This window comes from Mytilus edulis, chromosome 9 (assembly GCF_963676685.1).
Source record: "Mytilus edulis chromosome 9, xbMytEdul2.2, whole genome shotgun sequence".
Classification (NCBI taxonomy): Eukaryota; Metazoa; Mollusca; class Bivalvia; order Mytilida; family Mytilidae; genus Mytilus; species Mytilus edulis.
The window spans coordinates 49,883,215-49,902,729 of NC_092352.1; the positions used below are offsets into that span (position 1 = coordinate 49,883,215).

General features: G+C 30.9%; 3 protein-coding genes across 4 annotated transcripts in view; 2 read left to right on the forward strand and 1 right to left on the reverse strand.

Annotated features, from left to right (window-relative positions):
- Nucleotides 1–6,325, forward strand: part of LOC139489749 (uncharacterized) — a 34,177-nt gene extending 27,852 nt beyond the window's left edge. Inside the window, exons 9-10 of the mRNA XM_071276517.1 lie at nucleotides 410–473; nucleotides 3,626–6,325. Of these exons, the coding sequence (XP_071132618.1) occupies nucleotides 410–473; nucleotides 3,626–4,106 (545 nt within the window). The 3' untranslated portion in view covers nucleotides 4,107–6,325. The remainder of the gene's footprint in view (nucleotides 1–409; nucleotides 474–3,625) is intronic.
- Nucleotides 6,326–10,168: 3,843 nt separating this feature from the next.
- On the forward strand, nucleotides 10,169–13,425 carry LOC139489750 (uncharacterized). Its single transcript, XM_071276519.1, has 3 exons — nucleotides 10,169–10,718; nucleotides 11,013–11,094; nucleotides 11,812–13,425. Exons 1-3 carry the CDS (start codon nucleotides 10,226–10,228, stop codon nucleotides 12,503–12,505), a joined length of 1,269 nt encoding a protein of 422 aa, XP_071132620.1. The 5' UTR covers nucleotides 10,169–10,225; the 3' UTR covers nucleotides 12,506–13,425.
- Nucleotides 12,742–19,024, reverse strand: LOC139489751 (uncharacterized). 2 transcript variants are annotated; one of them, XM_071276520.1, is made up of 5 exons: nucleotides 18,885–19,024; nucleotides 17,461–17,514; nucleotides 16,045–16,095; nucleotides 15,015–15,096; nucleotides 12,742–14,082 (listed from the first exon to the last, which is right to left on the reverse strand). In XM_071276520.1, exons 1-5 carry the CDS (start codon nucleotides 18,964–18,966, stop codon nucleotides 13,797–13,799), a joined length of 555 nt encoding a protein of 184 aa, XP_071132621.1. In that variant the 5' UTR covers nucleotides 18,967–19,024; the 3' UTR covers nucleotides 12,742–13,796. The 2 variants fall into 2 exon arrangements, with proteins under 2 accessions (XP_071132621.1, XP_071132622.1); XM_071276521.1 differs by lacking the exon at nucleotides 16,045–16,095.
- Between the last annotated feature and the right edge of the window lie 491 nt (nucleotides 19,025–19,515).

Genomic DNA, 19,515 nt, shown 5'->3' on the forward strand with positions numbered 1-19,515 from the left:
AGCGACACGAACTATTTTAAACAAAACTGGGTTTCACTGAGATGCTCTGGATTGGTAATCAGAACTTTGCTACACGTTACATGTAGTCTTGAAAATTCTAAATCAGAGTGACTTGAATAAAATCTCGTTTGAGGACAATAGCTCTTGCTGGGCGTCTTCTGATAAATGTTGGAATATCAAAAGTAGGAAGATACAAGGAATACCAGTAAAAATGACTGTTAATAAGATCATATTTCAGATATTTACGACGGACGACAACCTCGACAAAAAACGACAACGAACCCTAAGTGGTGGCAAAGGGTCATGTCACCTAAGATTTCCCTAAAATAATATTTTAACTGGTGATTGAATAGATTATTAGTATTAAAATGGTTCTTTTATAACTATTAACATGATTTTGTTATTTCAGTTCCAGCCGCTATTGCATTGGCCATTTTAATAATAATGGCAGTACTTATAACTGTAGTAAGAAGGTATGTTATAAGAATGTCCATGCCCAAATGTAGTGTACTGTTATACAATACATCGAATATATGCATTGCAATTGCATGAAAATCACTTATTCTAAAAGATTTGTTTTCTGATAGATATTTCATATTGTACAAACTTTGATTAATAACAGGTCAAATGAATAACTGTTGTTCTCCCGTTAATACACCTTATCTTGTAATCTTTTACAAAATGACTCTATCATTCGTAGGAAATTATCAATTATGATATGGATAATAACACAAGTATCTCATTACTTGACACTTCAATCTTGCTTTTATAATCCATCAGGAGTATACATGTAAAGCTTAGAATCTGTCTTTAAAGTTTTTCAAGAAGCAGAAAGTATAAACCCATCGAGACAACTGTAAGGCGACCTATAGTTGTTAATTTCTGTGTCATTTTGTGTCTTGAGGAGAGTTGTCTCATTCAGTCATATACCACATCTTCGTTTTCATATTTGTCCTTCCTCACAACAATACAAAGTTGTGTTAGATTGCCAATGAGACAAATTTCCGCCACAGACTAAGTGATTTGCTCTGCAGGTCACCAAACGGTCTTCAGCAATTAATAAATCCCATACTGTATAGCAAGTCATACAATATCCGGACAACTTCATTTATTAAAAAACATTATTAACCAACTTACTACAATATGTATAGAAATGCCTATGCTTTATAAAAGGAAAATTTCGATATCTGGTCATTATGAACGAAGAAATTGCTACAGCCAGTCATTACGAAATCTCAGTCATGCATTACGAAATCACACCCGTGCATTACGAAATCACAGTCATGCATTATGAACAGATGAAACGGGACATCGATTAAATCAAAATGTCGTTTATTTCTTTAAATAAGTGTGACATTTTTTTAATTTTTTTTTAAACCTAATATCATAAAAACAAGTTTAAATGAAGTTCATTGTTTTGTAACGACTTGAAACGGAAATATGTCACAGCGTTTTTCGAGTACGACTTTCGATTATTATCACTGTTTCATTTCCGTTGTTCAATCCTCAGAATGCAGACTTAAGTCCTGCCATGGCTTTGTTTGAATTTGTTTGTTAGCTTTTTGGTCATGAATGTTTGTCTCTATTATTTAATTAACTGTGCATTTGTATTCAGATATCGCAGGTCAAATTTATTCGTTCATTGTGTAATCATAAGTTTTTTGATTGAGTTAAGTCTGCCAATTGATATTTTATCGTGTGTTTTTCTATGTTGTGATGTTATGCTATTGTTTCAGAAAAGGGGAGAAGGTTTGGATCCATTAAAACGTTTAATCCCGCTGCAAATGTTTGCACCTGTCCTAAGTCAGGAATCTGATGTACAGTAGTTGTCGTTTGTTTATGTAATATATACGTGTTTCTCGTTTCTCGTTTTGTTTATATAGATTAGACCGTTGGTTTTCCCGTTTGAATGGTTTAACACTAGTAATGTTGGGGCCCTTTATAGCTTGTTGTTCGGTGTGAGCCAAGGCTCCGTGTTGAAGGCCGTACTTTAACCTCTAATGGTTTACTTTTTAAATTGTTATTTGGATGGAGAGTTGTCTCATTGGCACTCACACCACATCTTCCTATATCTATTAAGAATAGTTATCTGTCTGATTTATTCCTCCCAGCTACTTTATATTTGCTAGATGAAATGAATTTTAATAGCATAAAATTAAGTACTTGGATGAGAAATCAGAAATTACATCTGACAGTCACAATGTTGACCAAAATTCCATGCCAAATTGAATGCGAAAAGACTGACAAGTTGAAGTTCAGCTATAAAATTCCTGTATCTTCTTCACGGTGAGTTTCTTACTCTTTGTTTAATCGAAGAATTAAAACCATTTAATAAAAAGGTTATAAAACTTGCTTTTTCTGTATTGGTCCTGTTGTAGTACTAGTTTGTGGATAGCTGTATAATTTTGGATCCGAGACTCGAAGACTGTTCTTGAATGAAGTTGCCTTAGTCATGTTAGTTGGTTAATAAAAGTATCAATATATGGACTTTTTCATATTGGCCCTGTAACATACCCTTGATATTAATAATGTCCTCGGACAGTTGTAATGGCCCTCGGCGTTGCCTCAGGGCCATTACAACCATCCTTGGCCATTATTAATACCTCGGGCATGTTACAGGGCCAATATGAAAAAGTCCATACATTAATACTATAGTAAACAAAAACCAAATTAGATATACAACAACAAATGACAATCACTGAATTATAGTTTCTGAAAACTTGTTCAAAACCTATAACAACCAATGAAACACTTAGGAATTCAAGACCACGACTATATTAATCAGTACACATCCAATGGACTAAGTGTAACGACGACTTTATAAACAGTCAAGTGTGGAGAAGATTCGCATCTGTCATTAGGGAGGCTAAAACAAATTTAATTACAATCTGTATATTCTATCAAACCTGAATGAGTTTGATGGCATTTTATAATTAAATACTAGTATTTACTTCGAAAAACTAATAATTTATATAAACTTGGAATCCAGTTTTGCATCTAAGCCCTTCAGAGTGAAAATTTCATATCTTCTCTCAGTAGTCAAATGATAAACTAGTGCTGTAAGTTTACCATGGCATGCTGATAAAGGAACAGATAATATAACTAAACATAGATATGTTCAAAACAAAAATCTGAGTTTCTTAACAGTAGAGATGATAATACACAATGTGTCCAGATTCTGATATTCAAACTCCAGAACAGGAAAAATGAAAACCTGATTTCGACATTTTTATAACTAATCAGGAAATCAAAAATTAAAAATGGATGAAGGAAAGTTTGTGGTGTTATATTTACCTATTTTTTATTTGTCTTATATGTACATGTTTGCAATTAACTAAATATTCAACTTAATAAATATTGATAATTATTATGTATTTATTATTTTTCGATAATTTCTTCCCGCAACAATTGCCACCTATTATAAAAAAAAACAGAACAAAACATGTGGTTATCATCTACAATTAAACTTATAGTTGAAGTGACAAATCTATTTGACAATTTTTTGTTTTCCAAGTGGTATAACTGATAAGTTTATTTTCAATTTCCTTGGCTTAGATGTAGGACTGAATCAGAATAAACAATTGTAGCTTGCTATGTTATTCAATTGCTTGTATTTTTTCTTTAGACGAAGAAGGGATAAAGCCCACCAAGAAAGAAATGGACTTCAAATCGAGCCTGGCGCAATACAACCGATGATTGCATATGAAAAGAAGTCAAACGGTAACCAACAGAATCATTTGAAGACACAAGATAGAGGCAATCCTGATTACCAAATTTATGATAAGGCGGATGATCAATATCAACATATTGATTTTGATGTACGAAGGAAAGAGCCTGAATGTTTCAAAGCGAAAAATGGTTATGCAATGGCAACGACATCATTTTTGAAGCCAGATCAGGAAAATCCACCCACCAATAGTGCCTTAAAAGTTGCCATTGCAAAACGTGCAAAAATGCTACGAACATCATTATATTACCTTCAAGGCCAATTTTCAAAGCAGAAGTCTGACAAAGAAAATGTAGCATATTGTGATACAGCAATAGTTCACACCAAATTTCTGTATGACACACCACAACAATCTATGAAGCATGTCAACAAACCTTAGTACACTGCAATAATTCACACCAAATTATTGTATGACACACCACTACGATCACAAACCTTATTACACTACAATAGTTCGCACTAAATTATCATATGAAATACCAGAATGATCTATAAAACATGTCAATAAACCTCAGAACACTGTCTGAACGATTACAAATTGTGTCATCGAAATCAATTTTAATTTGAGTTGGGAGCTCAAATCCAAGACACATTATCCTAAATATGCTTTTTAAACAATGTCATGACAAACAAATTTTAGTCCTTTTAAAGCAAGATTTTTTACCGTTCTAGAGCACTTGATATCAATCATTACTTAAAGAGAGTTTGAATTTTCTCAGGTTTTTTTTATAGTATGTAGTATTTGTGGCGTGCTGTTTGCCTTTTTGTTGCCATTAATTTTAACGGTAATGATGTTATTTTAAGGCATTCTGATTTTTGTATTTTTGACATAGTGTTTTCCTTTTCTTTTATTTAAAGATTTCAATCGTATATCTTATCGGATTCTTTTCTCAATTCAATACATTGTACAGGTTTCATATTTTTCAAAACCGGCTAAAACTATTAAGGTTTAAAACATTTAAAACATTTTAAATTGTAATGTTTTCCAAATTGTGCTTGCATTTTCGATCACGATAGTGTGTTTAAGCTTTCGTTAGAATGATTATGATGTGACATTTTCCTTTACCTTGTAAAGTTTGCCGACTTTTAATTTTAATAGAAACATACAATATTCATTTTCATATTTATGTTTTATATTTCTTATCATGCTAACTTATTCTGTTGAATATTTGACCATTTGCACATATTGTTATTATATAATATGGTAAAGATGTACATACTAAACGACCTTGACATATCATATCAGATTTTAACGAGAGAAATAAATGTATTACTGTAAAATTATTACACCAGGGTTTTTCGATATCACATACTAGTCAAAACATTTACTAAATTTTATCATCGGTATAAGGACGTCATTCGTAAATATAGCTCAACATGCAGACTTCTTATACGTTCAGGTATTTCACAGCCGAAATTTTATGAAAATATTCTTTATAAAGCACAAAAATGTCAGTATTCACCTCAGAAGCTAACAGAACCTTTAAAATAGACTTATTAAAAAGGGGTATAGTTCCAATACTGTTGTCAGGTCATTAAAGGTTGCATATTTTGGCGTTAATATTGATTCACTTATAGGGTCTTTGCATCGGAACTAAACTCATTTATTTAAAAACCAGTTGTTGGCATGAAACGGTTTATGTTCTTCTCATATATGTTATGATGGTACGATGCTAAACCCCTTACGGGAAGGATTGTGCCTGATATTCATATGATGAAGACATAATCTTTCAATAAGTGTAATTGAAGTCTGGAGCTGGCATGTCAGTTAACTGCTATTAGTCTTATGTTATTTATGTATTATTGTCTTTTTGTTTATTTTCTTTGCTTACATCTTTGACATCAGACTCGGACATCTCTTGAACTGAATTTTAATGTGCGTATTGTTATGCGTTTACTTTTTTGCATTGGCAAGAGGTATAGGCGGAGGGTTGAGATCTCATAAACATGTTTAACCCCGCCGCATTTTTGCGCCTGTCCCAAGTCAGGAGCCTCAAGCATTTGTTAGTATTGTATTATTTTTAATTTTAGTTTCTTGTGTACAATTTGGAGTTTAGTATGGCGTTCATTATCACTGAACTAGTATATATATTTGTTAAGGGGCCAGCTGAAGGACGCCTCCGGATGCGGGAATTTCTCTCTGCATTGAAGACCTGTTGGTAACCTTCTGTTGTTTTCTTCTCTATTGTCGGGTTGTTGTCTCTTTGACACATTCCCCATTTCCGTTCTCAATTTTACCTTGACATATCTTGTAATTTATAAATGTATATATTGTGCTCACCAATCTAATGAAAATACTTAAATTGTATAAAGATAAATTATTAAGTTAATGTATTGTGATACTCGAATAGATTTGAATACAACTATTACAAACGTTTTATTGATAACGCAAAAATCTTACACATTTTTTTTTATTTCTTTACTAAGGTTCTGTTTTACATTTCAAGTCTAAGACGACAGTGTTTGCGCTTTAACATTATATATCAATTGTTTTTGTTTTTTTTATTATTTTAAATTGAAGTGATCACAAATGATTATATACATGTATGTTTTATGTTTGAATGTATGAAATGAATATAAATAAATTGTTTAACCTCGCAATATATAGATTATGTTCTTATTTTCCTGATCTGTACTCTTTTTAGACTATATGGTCTATTTCACCATATCATCTATTTTCCATGTTCAACCAAATTCTTCTTAATTGGTAGTTCAATGAAACAAAAGAAAAATATTAAGTGTGATGCGAGTTTGAAAAATCAAGTCGCTTTATAAACAACAGAAACATGTTTATGACATATGTGATAATAGATTATTAAGCAGAATTAAGAAAAAATAAATTATTTAAATCTGGCAGAGTACTGCATATGCAAACGTACTAGCATATTGGGCCTTGTAACGAATCGAAATGTATCTACCAACAAATCTGTTCAACCTCTGTATTAACCTTAACATTTGCCCATAGACTTACAGTAAACAAACATTCAACTAACTTGTTAAGAAGTCGGCCTATATACATGCAGAACAACCATACCAGTAAAATGGACTTTTAATGTTTTATTTATAAGAACACAATTACAGCATTACATGTAATTCATTCATTTCTGGATTTGCATTTGCATATTGTATTCTTTAAAACATAATAGCAACGAAGCATTCGATATAGATATGGAAGCACTGGTTAATGTAATCATGTTACATTACAATATGATCAACATTGAGGACGAAACTAAGATCATCTACACTGAGAGTTACAGTGGTGTATTTTATAAATGACTGTACTTCAATTGTTTTAACAATCAAATTATTAAAAAGGAATATGATATTTCAATACGATATATATAGACTTATTAAACTGCAGAGTGAATTCTAAAACTTTTTTTCTAAAATAATTCTTTTTTCGACAAATATTATCAGCGGTAGATTAAATACTCATCTGTAATAATTTTTTCTTCTTTATTTTAAAAAAATTTGAAGTACATGTATGTACAAAAATAAATCTAAAAGTCCTTTTATCAAACGTTCATAATTTGTTAAAAGCTGAAACACTTATTTCATCAATTTTAGAAAATTGTTTGTGATCAATTTTCCGAAAATTATCAATTGAGGACAAGGACATGTTAATGTATGCGGAAGTACAATTATAACTATTATTATATTTAATCAAGCACTCTTCCGCTAGCAAATGTTCATCTCTTGGGAATAATAGTCATTGAAATAATCATATCCATTCAGTCTGGTCCTATTCCTAGACACAATTATTAATCATCTTTTGAAAAGGATTTAATGTTCCCTATTTTAAGATTTTAATGACCGCACACAATTTGTTCTGTTGATACATTGACAGAATCATATGGGTGATCCGTTGGTTAGTACCCCCTTTTTTCCGTTTTTTTAATAATTTCTTTTTTCATATAATTATGTGAATATTCAATAGTTTTCCAGGGGGTGACCCCCTCCCCCCCCCCTCCCCTTTTCGAGTCTTAAATAAATTATCTACCTCAGACTATTAAAGAATGAAAGAATCACTTCAGCCCCATCGTGTTCTAAGTGGAAGTTCTGAACCGATACTGTGTTATAGTGTTCACCTCCAAACCTTCAAGATCATTGTAAGTTAAATTTTAAATCCTTTTAATGTTGTTTCCAATGGATGCGATACATTTTGTTACATACCTAGGTTTGTTTTACTTAATAGAATCAAAGACATATTTACTATTATTCGGTCGAAAAACAATGTTAAATGCTCATATTAATGAAACCTCTGGTTGGTTTCTTGGTAGCCCATTGGCGTCTTCTCAAAATCATATGTTGCTGTAGAGAACGAGAAGTAATTACCTTCTTTATCAAAGTTAGTTGGTTGGTTTCAGACCATTGATATTGTAAAGCTTTTTTTTGTAATAATTAATGGTGATATCGAGACATTTTAGAGCTCACAAAATAGTTTTTGTTTTGCCTATTATTCAAGGCAATAGAGTGTCCTGTAGGTGTTTATATTTAGAATATTTTATGTCTGTTGATAAATTACATATACTTATTTTTATATTGAAAACAATTATTAGCTTGAGATTCGTTTTCCGTTTACACTCAATACCACTCGACAACGCTTCTTATTCTCAAAATCGTCCGGATACTCTCCTTATATCTATTCATACTATTTGAATGATAATACAATTTATTGTTGTGTTATTAAATAAAATTAATTTTTAGTTAATATATATTTAACAGTTTTACAAGTGTTTTACATCAAATCTTACGACTAAAACTCAACGTCTTAAAAGTAATGTTTTTCTCGTGAGATGTGTTTGTGATATACGAAGGCCTGGATTCCAGATATTACAACTGCACTTTAAGATGGTTTTACTTATTATAAAGAGAGAAAACATATAGATATAACTAAAACATGTATCGTTTCGAACAAAAATATGAACATAAATTTACATATTTGACTTTAACCACCTGCTCCAGAACCTTCGGATTGGAAAATCACTTACACGTCGGACGCTTTTGTTTATCAGTTGTAGTTTGGCAACATTCAAAACTGTATTTGACTTTGTGTCTTCTATCGTTATATTTGATAAACATGTAATTTATTTTTTCATGTTTTAAAACCTATTACTTTAACATGATAACTCTTAATCCATTGCACACTATGGATGTGTAATGTTTCACATACCTCAGTTTTTACTTTTTATAAAATTAAACTTGAAACTTGAACTTTTAAAAGAATGAAAGTATTAACTTGTATAAGCTGTTTTAAATATAGCAAATCATTTACAGGAAAGACCTACAACGCAACATATGTGATAGTTCGAAAGGAAATATTACGTTGAATATTATCATATAAAATTGTACAGCAAAAATATGGAACGGATTATGCTAATTTATTTATTGATAATCATTCTTTTTTGCGTAAAATCGGGTAAATATTTGTGTATAATATATATTATGCTCTTTTAAGTATTGAGTAACTGATAATTTCATAAATTTACCATAAAAAATCATGCCAAAACAATTCTAAGTCTGAGGTTTTATTCATATTAATGTTAATGATAATAGAAAAATGATAATCTCATTTGTGAGCTCCGGTAAGCGTGCTCACCGTCGTGGGTTCTATACCAGGCGAGTTAATCCAAATCGACTAAGCTTGTCGTGTAAGTAAAACCTTGCTTTAATATGTATTCATCCTAATTAATATGCATTTAGCTTGGCACCGGAGATTAAGCAGCCACCCATTCACCATGGACAGATAACGGCATATAAACACGTAATGTCTGTGTCAGTTGGTCTATAGTGGAGAGTTGTCTCATTGGCAATCATACCATATATTCTTTTTATATTGTACGTTTGTTTGAGTAAAATGTGACATAAAATAAAGCAAACAAATCAAAATACTCAACATAAATACAGTGAACTGTTGTTCAGTGGTTGACGTTTGTTGGTGTGGTTCAAAGATGTTTCTCGTTTCTCATTTTATATAATAGATTACATTTAGACCATTGGTTGACTGTTTGAACTGTAAGTTGTACATAAGTCATTTTGGAGACTTTTATAGCTTGCTATTTGGTGTGAGCCAAGGCTCTATGTTGAAGGCCGTACTTTGACCTATAATTGTTGACTTTTTTTTATACATTGTGAATTTGATGAAGAATTGTCTCATTGACAATCAAACCCCATATTTAACCTGATTCGTAGGTGTGCATTTTTACATGTGTGTTTCAATTTCAAATTTTATATTTAATAATATATTCATGAAATAATAAAAATTATTACTTTGTATAAATACAAGTAATGCATTTACTTCGGTAAACAGTATGTTTACACAATATAGAAAATTAAATTTAAAAATAATGCAACAATTTGAAAGATAAAACTTAATTTTTCAAATAGATTAAATAAAATTCAGATAAAAATGTAAGAAAATTAATTTTTGTTATAGTTATTTTTTCTTCTTTCAACACAACGACAGAATTACATATATCCACAAACAAGGAATCAACCATGTCAACCAAAACTATTTTGAGAACGACAGCTAGTACGCTTACTTACACTGGAACAACGGAATCACCAGAATTGTTCACAAACATGACCGCTACCATGTCAACCGGAACTACGTTGACACATACAACTACGCTTATTAACACTAAAACAACTGCTTCTTCAGATGCCAAATCGAAATCAACATCACCAACAATGTTCCATTCTAGCTCAGAGCTGAACAACATATCGAACAGTGTCGAAGCCAGTATATCGACACAGTCCCTTACTGGAACAGATTCAGTATATTCGACTCTCAAGTTGTCCACGGCTATTAAGAGTTTTAGTGATTTAGGCACCTTCAGTACAACAGAGAACACAAATGGTAATTCTACGTTCGATCAGAGTACAACACGGATTGGACAGAGAAACAAACACTCAATTACTTCATATCAACCTACCGATACTACCATGTATCGGGAATCTAAAGATGAAGGTATTTGGAATCCGTTTACAGGTAAGATTGGTAAATTATATATTTTGTATATATAACACGCATGAATGTCTGATACAATGGAAAAATGATTTCCAAGATATTAGTATAAGGTGGGTGAACAATTATAGATTGATTAAACGATATCATTGTCATTTTATTGTCTTCCAAGATATATCATATATCTATAAATGTTCCATTTTAAATATGTTCATTCGTAATTGAATAAAACAAACTTTACATAAATATTAATATAAATAGAGTTTTAGGGAACTATATTCAAACCAATCGAATTTGTTGATGTTTGTGTGTTTCCAGATGTTCATACACTTACCGCTGCGAGTGCATCAACAGTGATTGTGGTAGTTTTGGTGATTATTATACTTGTTATAAGAAAAAAGTAAGTAGGATTATATCTTAAAATAAATGCTCGTAACCAGAATACTGGTACATTAATAAAATATTGAATCTTGAATCTACATGTATAAGTTATATCAAATATATAAACGTATTTTCAGCATTGGAATAACTACATGTTTTTCTTTTTTTCTGTGTAAATAATTATCATTAACCATATGTTCACACATTTTGCACTTATGTTCTTCCTAATAAAAATGTGGAAAATAAAAGTCATATCAGTAATCCCAATAGCCATTTTTTTCTGGATTTAGGTAAAGCGGATTACGGTATCCTTTAAACAAAGTTTCATGTTAATCAGACCATCAGGGACGTGATTTTTTGCGCACGTAAAACTTAAAATATATGTTCGCGACACATATTTAGTAAAATTTCGGAAACACAGATTTTGTATTAGTTTTTCTGATAGGTTTTTTTGTTTTCTAATAAAAAAGTGTTTTTCAAGATTTGAAAATGGTTTATGGTGTTTTTTACTAGAACATGTAGAAAATATGACATTTATTTAATTTGAGTTAAGCACTTTAACAATGCTAATGATCGTCGTCAATTTTGATCATAGACCATCGACCATAGTTAATTTGTATACAATTGCATTTGGAATGAGCTTTTAATACTAAGTCATATTAAAATGTAATCTACAAATGTACATATTTCATTTCTATTCTATTTTTGAATATATTTCCTTCTCTTTTTTTTACAGAAAGCAAGGAAAATGTCAGTCTGAAGATAATGCGAGGAATGGAGATTACAAATTACCGACAGCTGGTAATAACTTTAAATCATACGAGACACCTTGCGATTTAGATTCTAGTGAATATCACATTCCATCTCAAGTCGATAATACATATCAGACCCTTGATTTTACTGTACGAAGTCACGTGTCTCCTAAATTTGCAGCGGAAAATAACTACTCTATTTCCAACATTGCAAATTTAAATCTAAAAGAAGATCACTTTACAAAAGGCAAAAATGCTATGTTTGATTTGAAGGGCATCGTGGATGAAAGGGATCGAAATCTACAAAAAACACCACTATTTCACCAGAGTCCATCGACAAAGACAATACCATCAGAGGAAACCGTTGCATATTGCGATACAGCAATTTTCCATCAAGAGTTTTTATATGATGTTCCAAAAAACTCAATTATTGATGGTGTCATAAATCCGAAAAATTATTTCACAGGCAACCAAAATGCAGTTGCGACTATTCCTTCTAAGGAAATAAACCAATTAAAAAGTACTCGTATTTTAAAAGATAAAACGGTGAACGCAATGGATTCCTTCAAAGAAAAACTCAATATGTCTCTATCAAAAAAACAATTTCGCCAACCAAATGCGTATCCTGTGAACCCTTTTCCTCCGTCTGATACTGAAATATACTCTTTCGCAAAATAATAGAACATGATATGTTCGTATCATATTAACTTCAATAATTGAGGATAAAGTTTCCCGGTTATCTTGACTGTTTCAAACCTTCACGGAATTTTATGAAATTTAGACAGACTGAAGAACAAAATTCAGTATCAAGACCATTACTGCAAAATTATAACAATCAATGCAACAAATATCCAATAGGAAAACCAAAGTTATGTTTTCCAGAACAAAAGTATCATAAATAAATTATATATAAATTTTACTCACTATATTTTTAATGAGTTTTTAACAATAATAACAAGTTTGGAGACATCGTGAAATTGATCAGGATTGAAAATCAAAGACAGATTGGCAATATTTAGAAAAAAAGAGGAAAAATGAAGATATGAAATGTAAGAACGTCACTAAGTATCAGTCTCAAATCAATTTTCAGTGCAATTGCAAGTTTTATATCGATCGAAGTTGTATGATATAAATGTTACGTTTAGTGAAGTTTAACGGGAAATGACAACAAATAAGGGAAATTGTATCATATTTTACAAGGCTTGAAAATAATTTGAAAATTCAAAACATGATTGTATCAAAATTGAAATGACTTTTGGTAAAGTTTCAAGCATATCATATATTTCTAAATTCATTTAAATCCATTAATATTATGAATCTATACGGACATATAAGGAGCAGGTCTGTCCAAAAGGACATTCAAAATCATAGGTCAAAAATAAACGGCAACGCAGATATATTAAGACCAAATGACAAACAACAGCATACCAAACACAACATAGAAAATTTACAACTGGGCAACACGATCCCCAATCAAAACAAGGGTGATACAAACTGATTCAAGAAACTTTCAAGTCAATATGGTACTCGAATAAAATAAATAAAAAAATAAAAATTAGCTCCATCTGAATGCATTCTGAATAAAAAGTATTCCTGGTTGGATTTTTTTTTTACAGTTCCTAAATGTTAGGCATTACTATAAGTCACTATAGAATAAAACAAATCCATGGAGCCAATAAGAGTCATAAGAGTACTTGTTTCGTATTATGTTCTAGGTTTTTATCATTATTAGTTCATAGTTACATTGGTAGGTTGTGCTGTTTTATACCGACATTTGATTTTTTTCTGTCAATTCAATAAGAAGATGTCTTCTAATGTGTAACAGTATTTCAAAACCGTTTGACGTATTATAATACATGTACACAAATAAATAAATAAAATGTCGATATTTCATATTAAACACATTTTTTTTAAAAAGGCAACACAGCACAAGTACAACCTTTGTGTGATGATCCGTCCAGTTTACTTTTCATAGAGTATTTACGGCATTCCAAGCTAAATGATCTGTTTTTATTCTATGAATATTTGGGAGATCTTTGTCCAACGATTTCCATTTGTCTGGCGATCTATATATTGAGAGTTTATATTGCTCTGAAATATTCATCACTGAGAATCCACGTGCTTTTGATATATTATTCATTGAACTGAAACTTTCGTCATTATGCATGTCGACTCTATTTGGAATATTTGTCTTTGGAATGTTATTCATCGATATTCCGTTTGTTTTGCTGTGTTTTACAGATTGCCGTTCCTTTCTGTAAAGAGAGACAGAAAACAAATATAGTAATACTGTAGATTAAATAGGTACATATATTCAAAATGAAAGCGCCAGTCAAAAGTCTGCCATTAACACTACATTAGAATTCGTAAAATGCCACAACATATTAAATATGATGAAAATAGAACCAGTACAAGTTCATCAATAAGTTTATAAATGAAGTAGTCAAATGTGAAATCATTCAGCACATGTTTGTTGTATTTCTTCTCAACAGTTGTGGTACATGTATAGATATTCAAAAGATTGAGCATACCCTTCTCCACATGTTGCACCCGTTAAAAATTGCTAAAAAGTAAGATTTGATATTAAATAACTATGTGCATGACTCCCTTTTCATCGAGCAGAGTAAAAGTAGTCATCCCAATTCTTTTTAATTATACCTAGGTACAGTAACTTCCTTACTTTGGAATGTGTCTCAATACTCTAAATATGAAAATCTAGTCAATCATTATGGATTACGATGTTTTATTCTATGTTTGTGTCAACGTAAAATTGGGTGTGGTCTAACTTTGAATATAGAGCTTCCATCGTTGAGAACTGGCTTATTGTTTGGAACCAGGGGTGGGGGGAAGGGGATGGGTTACAGTGTTTTCCTATTTTACGAAATGCCGTGGGAAAGTTCGCATTAGTCTGTCCTTGAGTGATATTGAAAAGAGGAAATATTTGTACAAATGTATGATAACATGAACTTGTATTCTTACATTTTTTAATAGGAACCATAAACAAGAGACGGTGACATTCTTACTTTCATGCCAAGGGCATTTTCTTACGTAGTGTTAAAATTGTCATATTGGTTAAATTAGTTTTTAAATTTTCTTATTTTTTTCAAAGTATGTTTTGTTCTGTTTGCAGCTGTCTTACTTTAACAATATTTCGAGGAAATTGAGAATATCATAAACAGTTACTTGCCTTTTCCATATGAGGGACACAGTCAGTCCAAAAACAATGAATAAAGCTATTCCGATCATTGCCAAAGCCGTAAATCGTATTTCTGTCAGAAAGAGACGAACAATATTAAGATGCATCCGTCATAACACAGATACACACAAAATTCGTAATTTTTATGTACTACAAATGTATAATAAATGACAGATCAATATTTGTGGGTTTGATTTAAACATGTTAATTTATTTAGTATTTACAAAATGTACTTAATGAAAGCAAAATTTAAGATTTATGTAAAACACTAAACATGACTAAATACGAAACATGTGTGGTCTTTTATAACTTGTTTTTGTTATGACGGGTCCTTGAATATCTTGCTTAGCGGTATTAATTTTGATCATTGTTGAAGGCCGAACGATGACATATAGACGCTAATATATCATCTAGTACGTCATTTTGTTTGTCTGGTGGAAAAATACCGTTTGTAATTAAAAAAATCTTAACCTTTATGCAATATAAGTATACAACAATTCGATCATGCTTAAAATGATTGACAACTGTACACTTTATCAAATAAAATATTAATTATGAATGAAAACAAAACACATTTTTTTTGTGTTGATGACGTATAATTTGTTGATTGTTATGGTTAGTTTCAGTATCATTATCACTTTATTAAGGAAAACGAATTATATTTGACATTCAGATAAAATACGAACTTGCATTGACATTTACATATATAATAATTATTGTTTATTTGAGTATTCAAAGATTCCGCAAGTTAATTATTTATATTGAAAACATAGTTTCGAGGTTAACTAATAACTTAAAGATTGAATGTTACGATAAGGATTTTAATATATATACGTGTGTGTTGGTGTTTGTATATCAGAATGTTTCTTCCTATTTGTTGAGTATTTCAGAAAAACCTGTCTAACCTGTTCACTGCTAATTAAACATAACTTACAGAAATTGTTTTGTTTTTCTTGTTAAAAAAATAGCATATTATTTTTTTTTTATTTTTTTACTACCAACAAAATAAGAATATTTATACCTGTATCATGGTCTCTGTCCATTTCTCCATATGTTATGTTTTGTTTCATGTCTGAAACGATATGTCTGTGATTTTAACACTATAACCGTTAAATATTTAGTTTTGTTTTTAATTCTTGTAAAAATATGGTTCATGTTTGAAGTAAAATGTAGGTACATAATCAGGGTATGAATGAGTAGGGGGTCCTTCATTTCTGTAGTTTTTAATTTTCTTTCATTATTCTTTATCTCTTAAATAATGGCTTTTCTGTAATTACTTGTTTCTCTACCGATATCAAGTCGTTCATAACTACTAATTGTTTTTATATTTTTTCCCCCTTAAATATGCCTTAGACAAAGGGTTAGTTGTACGCAATGTTTGTGTTGCAAGTTTTCGTCAGCTTAGTTAAACTGTCCTTTACAGCCGAATTCATTGAGTGTGTGTGACAATATGATGGGCTTAAAATATATATATAACACTCATTAGTGTGTTAACGTTACATTCTTAGACACTTATATAATTTAATTTAGTAACTGCATCAGTTTATTTACAAAGTGATCCACACCTAGATAGATTGAATGTTGATTGTTGCTATTTTTAGACACTATATAAATATATATTATATATATTTATATTTATATTTATGATTATATATATTTATATTTATATTTATGATTATATATATTTATATTTATATTTATGATTATATATTCTCAAAATGTCTATTAAATTGAATAAAATAAATACTGGGGAATATCTATTAAGATGAACATGACCTTGTAAAAGGTTGTTCAATTGACCGATGGGTTGCATATATATAACATGTTTACATGCAGACCAAGTAGTGACATGTAGCAATTAGTTAAAACACGGGAAATATGTGTATTCTTTGACCATTAATCTCCAGGTTGGTCAAAACATGTCAATTAAAGTCAACTTAATAGATATTCATCTCTGTATCTTTTGATTTAAGACTTTAATGGTCAAATTAATAGAAACCTTGACACCGTTATATTCTGTATATATTATATACTTGTGTATTTTATTGTATGGGAGACCGTCCGTTATGGACACTGGTCCAGACGGGCTTTAATAAACTACTGTTCCAAATAACCATGTGTTGTGTTACATGTGAAGCCAAAGGTAATATCTTTCAATTGGTAAGATTGTTTGTTAGCTGAACCGAGAAGTCATTACAAAATGTATAAGGTAGGATATACTACCCTCCTTTTGAAGTAGCCTAGTCCAACAGACAGATAGATTGGTCTACTCTTAAAGGAGGGTACTTTACCTGACACAACAATGACTTCACGGTTCAGCAAACAAGCAAGCTTACCAAAGATTATACCTTTGGCTACACACTCAATGAAATTGGCTGTAAGATTAATGAATATAGTGACACAGAGTGTATAATGTTGATTCTTTTGAAGTACTTACCCATATCAAAGCTTCCGTTGGAGTTTTGAAAGTTGAGAATGTCAAGATGTATATCTGAAAAATAGTGTTAAAATCAGATATAAGACATATACTAGTCTAATAACATGAACATGTTCGACTAAGTATATACGTCGTTATCTATAATAATTTTAAAATTGTAAGGGTTTATTTCTACCATATGCATTTAATGGGTTACACGTTAAATGTGTTCTACTGAGACAACAGCGTCTGAAATGTGTTTGTTTGTAAAATGGGAGTCTTAGCGAGTGCTAGATATTCACAATTTATTTAACGACGCATGATAAACAAATAATTGATTGATTAGTGTTTGTTTTAAGCCCAGCGTCATATTATATTACACGCATGTTCAGGACGAGAAATAATCTGCGCGTTACGTTTTCGCGGATTCGTCCTTCATTTGCGCGACAAAACGCATTACGTTTACCTGTTGAGAAGTTACTACATGTATACAAAAACATATGAAAATTAAATAACTTTTTATAAAATTAAAATTACTTAATATTGTTAGAATAAACTGAAATTAATTTGAACAAATTTACTTGATAAAATAATAATAAAATAATTAACTTGGACTATTTCATCGGTCCACTTACATACACATGTTAATGATTGAAGTGTACGTATTAATTGTCCACCCTGGCATATGTAAGTGGGAAAGTCCACTAACAAGATGGACTTTGTTTTATCTCTGAGTCAAATAAAGGATAAAATTCCTTAATTTTTTATGCATTTTATTTCGGTATAGATTTTTATGAAAAAATGAAAACATTTCCTGGCGATGCACAAAAAAAAATGTTTTCATGTAAAATAATGGCTGAGCGAAAGTGCAAAGCGTTAATGACAGGAACAAATGATTATAACTATGACACTATGGACGTGAATTAAAAAGATATTAATGAAATAACAAGATGTGGTATGATCGCTAATGTATGTTCAAAACAATAACCGAAAAACAAATTACCGGTAAAAAAAAACCTCAGGTACAAAAATGTAAACTACAGGTAATTTCGCGCAAACGTAATACAAATTCTCCGCGCAAATATAATGCGTGTCATGTTCATTTTTCCATAGTGTATATTGTATTGTATTGTTTGTATATGACTTCAACCCCAAGGGGTATAAATGTGCGTTTCATGAATAAATAAATAAATAAACTTTTTAAAAAAACGCGCAAATATAGCTTGCCCGAAAATATCTCATGAAATCAAGAAGATGGTCGACAGGTATGATTGACAGGAAATATGGAAAGCCATCAGAAACGGAGGGTATAATGGATAGTGTAAGAAATTAAGCCTTGTAACATGCCACATAAGGACCCCCCAGCCTATGGAATTGGTATCAATTTCGACATTTACGCTTGGGATATTTCTTCTTTAAAACTAAAAGGCATAATAAATTCTTACCTGGTGGCATTTTGGTTTCTTTTGCTATGAAAATACGTTCATAATGTAAACAGGAAACCAATAGTCTGTCCTTCCTATTCATATAATTGTCGAATTACTATTGACTAGACTTTGTTTACTTTTTCATTGTATTTTATATCAGAATTAAACGGATGTAACCTTCCTTTAAAATGTTATGAAAATAATAAACTTGTATATACATGTACCTGACAGACATCATGTTCTACGTAGTACAATCAATATAATGGATATATTATTAATAACGCATAAATGATATTGTTAATAATTCTGTACTCCAGACGCGCGTTTCGTCTACAAAAGACTCATCAGTTACGCTCGATGCAAAAAATTTGAAAGGCCAAATAAGGTACGAGGTTGCAGTAATTTATTCCTGGTGTTGAGACTGCTGAATATTTCGAAAAATTTAAAGTTGTGACCGTGTAGAAGTGTTAGTTTTAAAACCAAAATATCTGACGCATCGAACACTGACTATATTAGAAACAAAAATTTCCAACAGAATTATTCAGCATTAAATGAACATGATGAATAAAAAACGGACGTAATTTTTTTGGGGCCAGGGGTTTGCATGTAAATCCAATATCTGACCGGAATATTAATGTCTGTTTCGCCG

What these genes read in the sequence shown, in the direction of transcription:
- LOC139489751 (XM_071276520.1), bottom strand. Translation starts at nt 18,966, where the DNA reads ATGAATAGGAAGGACAGACTATTGGTTTCCTGTTTACATTATGAACGT. An exon ending in GGACAGAGACCATGATACAG is followed by an intron (nt 15,097 to 16,044) that starts GTATAAATATTC and finishes TCTTTCTGACAG; the next exon opens with AAATACGATTTACGGCTTTG. An exon ending in GTGTCCCTCATATGGAAAAG is followed by an intron (nt 14,083 to 15,014) that starts GCAAGTAACTGT and finishes CTCTCTTTACAG; the next exon opens with AAAGGAACGGCAATCTGTAA.
- LOC139489750 (XM_071276519.1), top strand. Translation starts at nt 10,226, where the DNA reads ATGTCAACCAAAACTATTTTGAGAACGACAGCTAGTACGCTTACTTAC. An exon ending in TATTTGGAATCCGTTTACAG is followed by an intron (nt 10,719 to 11,012) that starts GTAAGATTGGTA and finishes GTGTGTTTCCAG; the next exon opens with ATGTTCATACACTTACCGCT. An exon ending in ATACTTGTTATAAGAAAAAA is followed by an intron (nt 11,095 to 11,811) that starts GTAAGTAGGATT and finishes TTTTTTTTACAG; the next exon opens with AAAGCAAGGAAAATGTCAGT.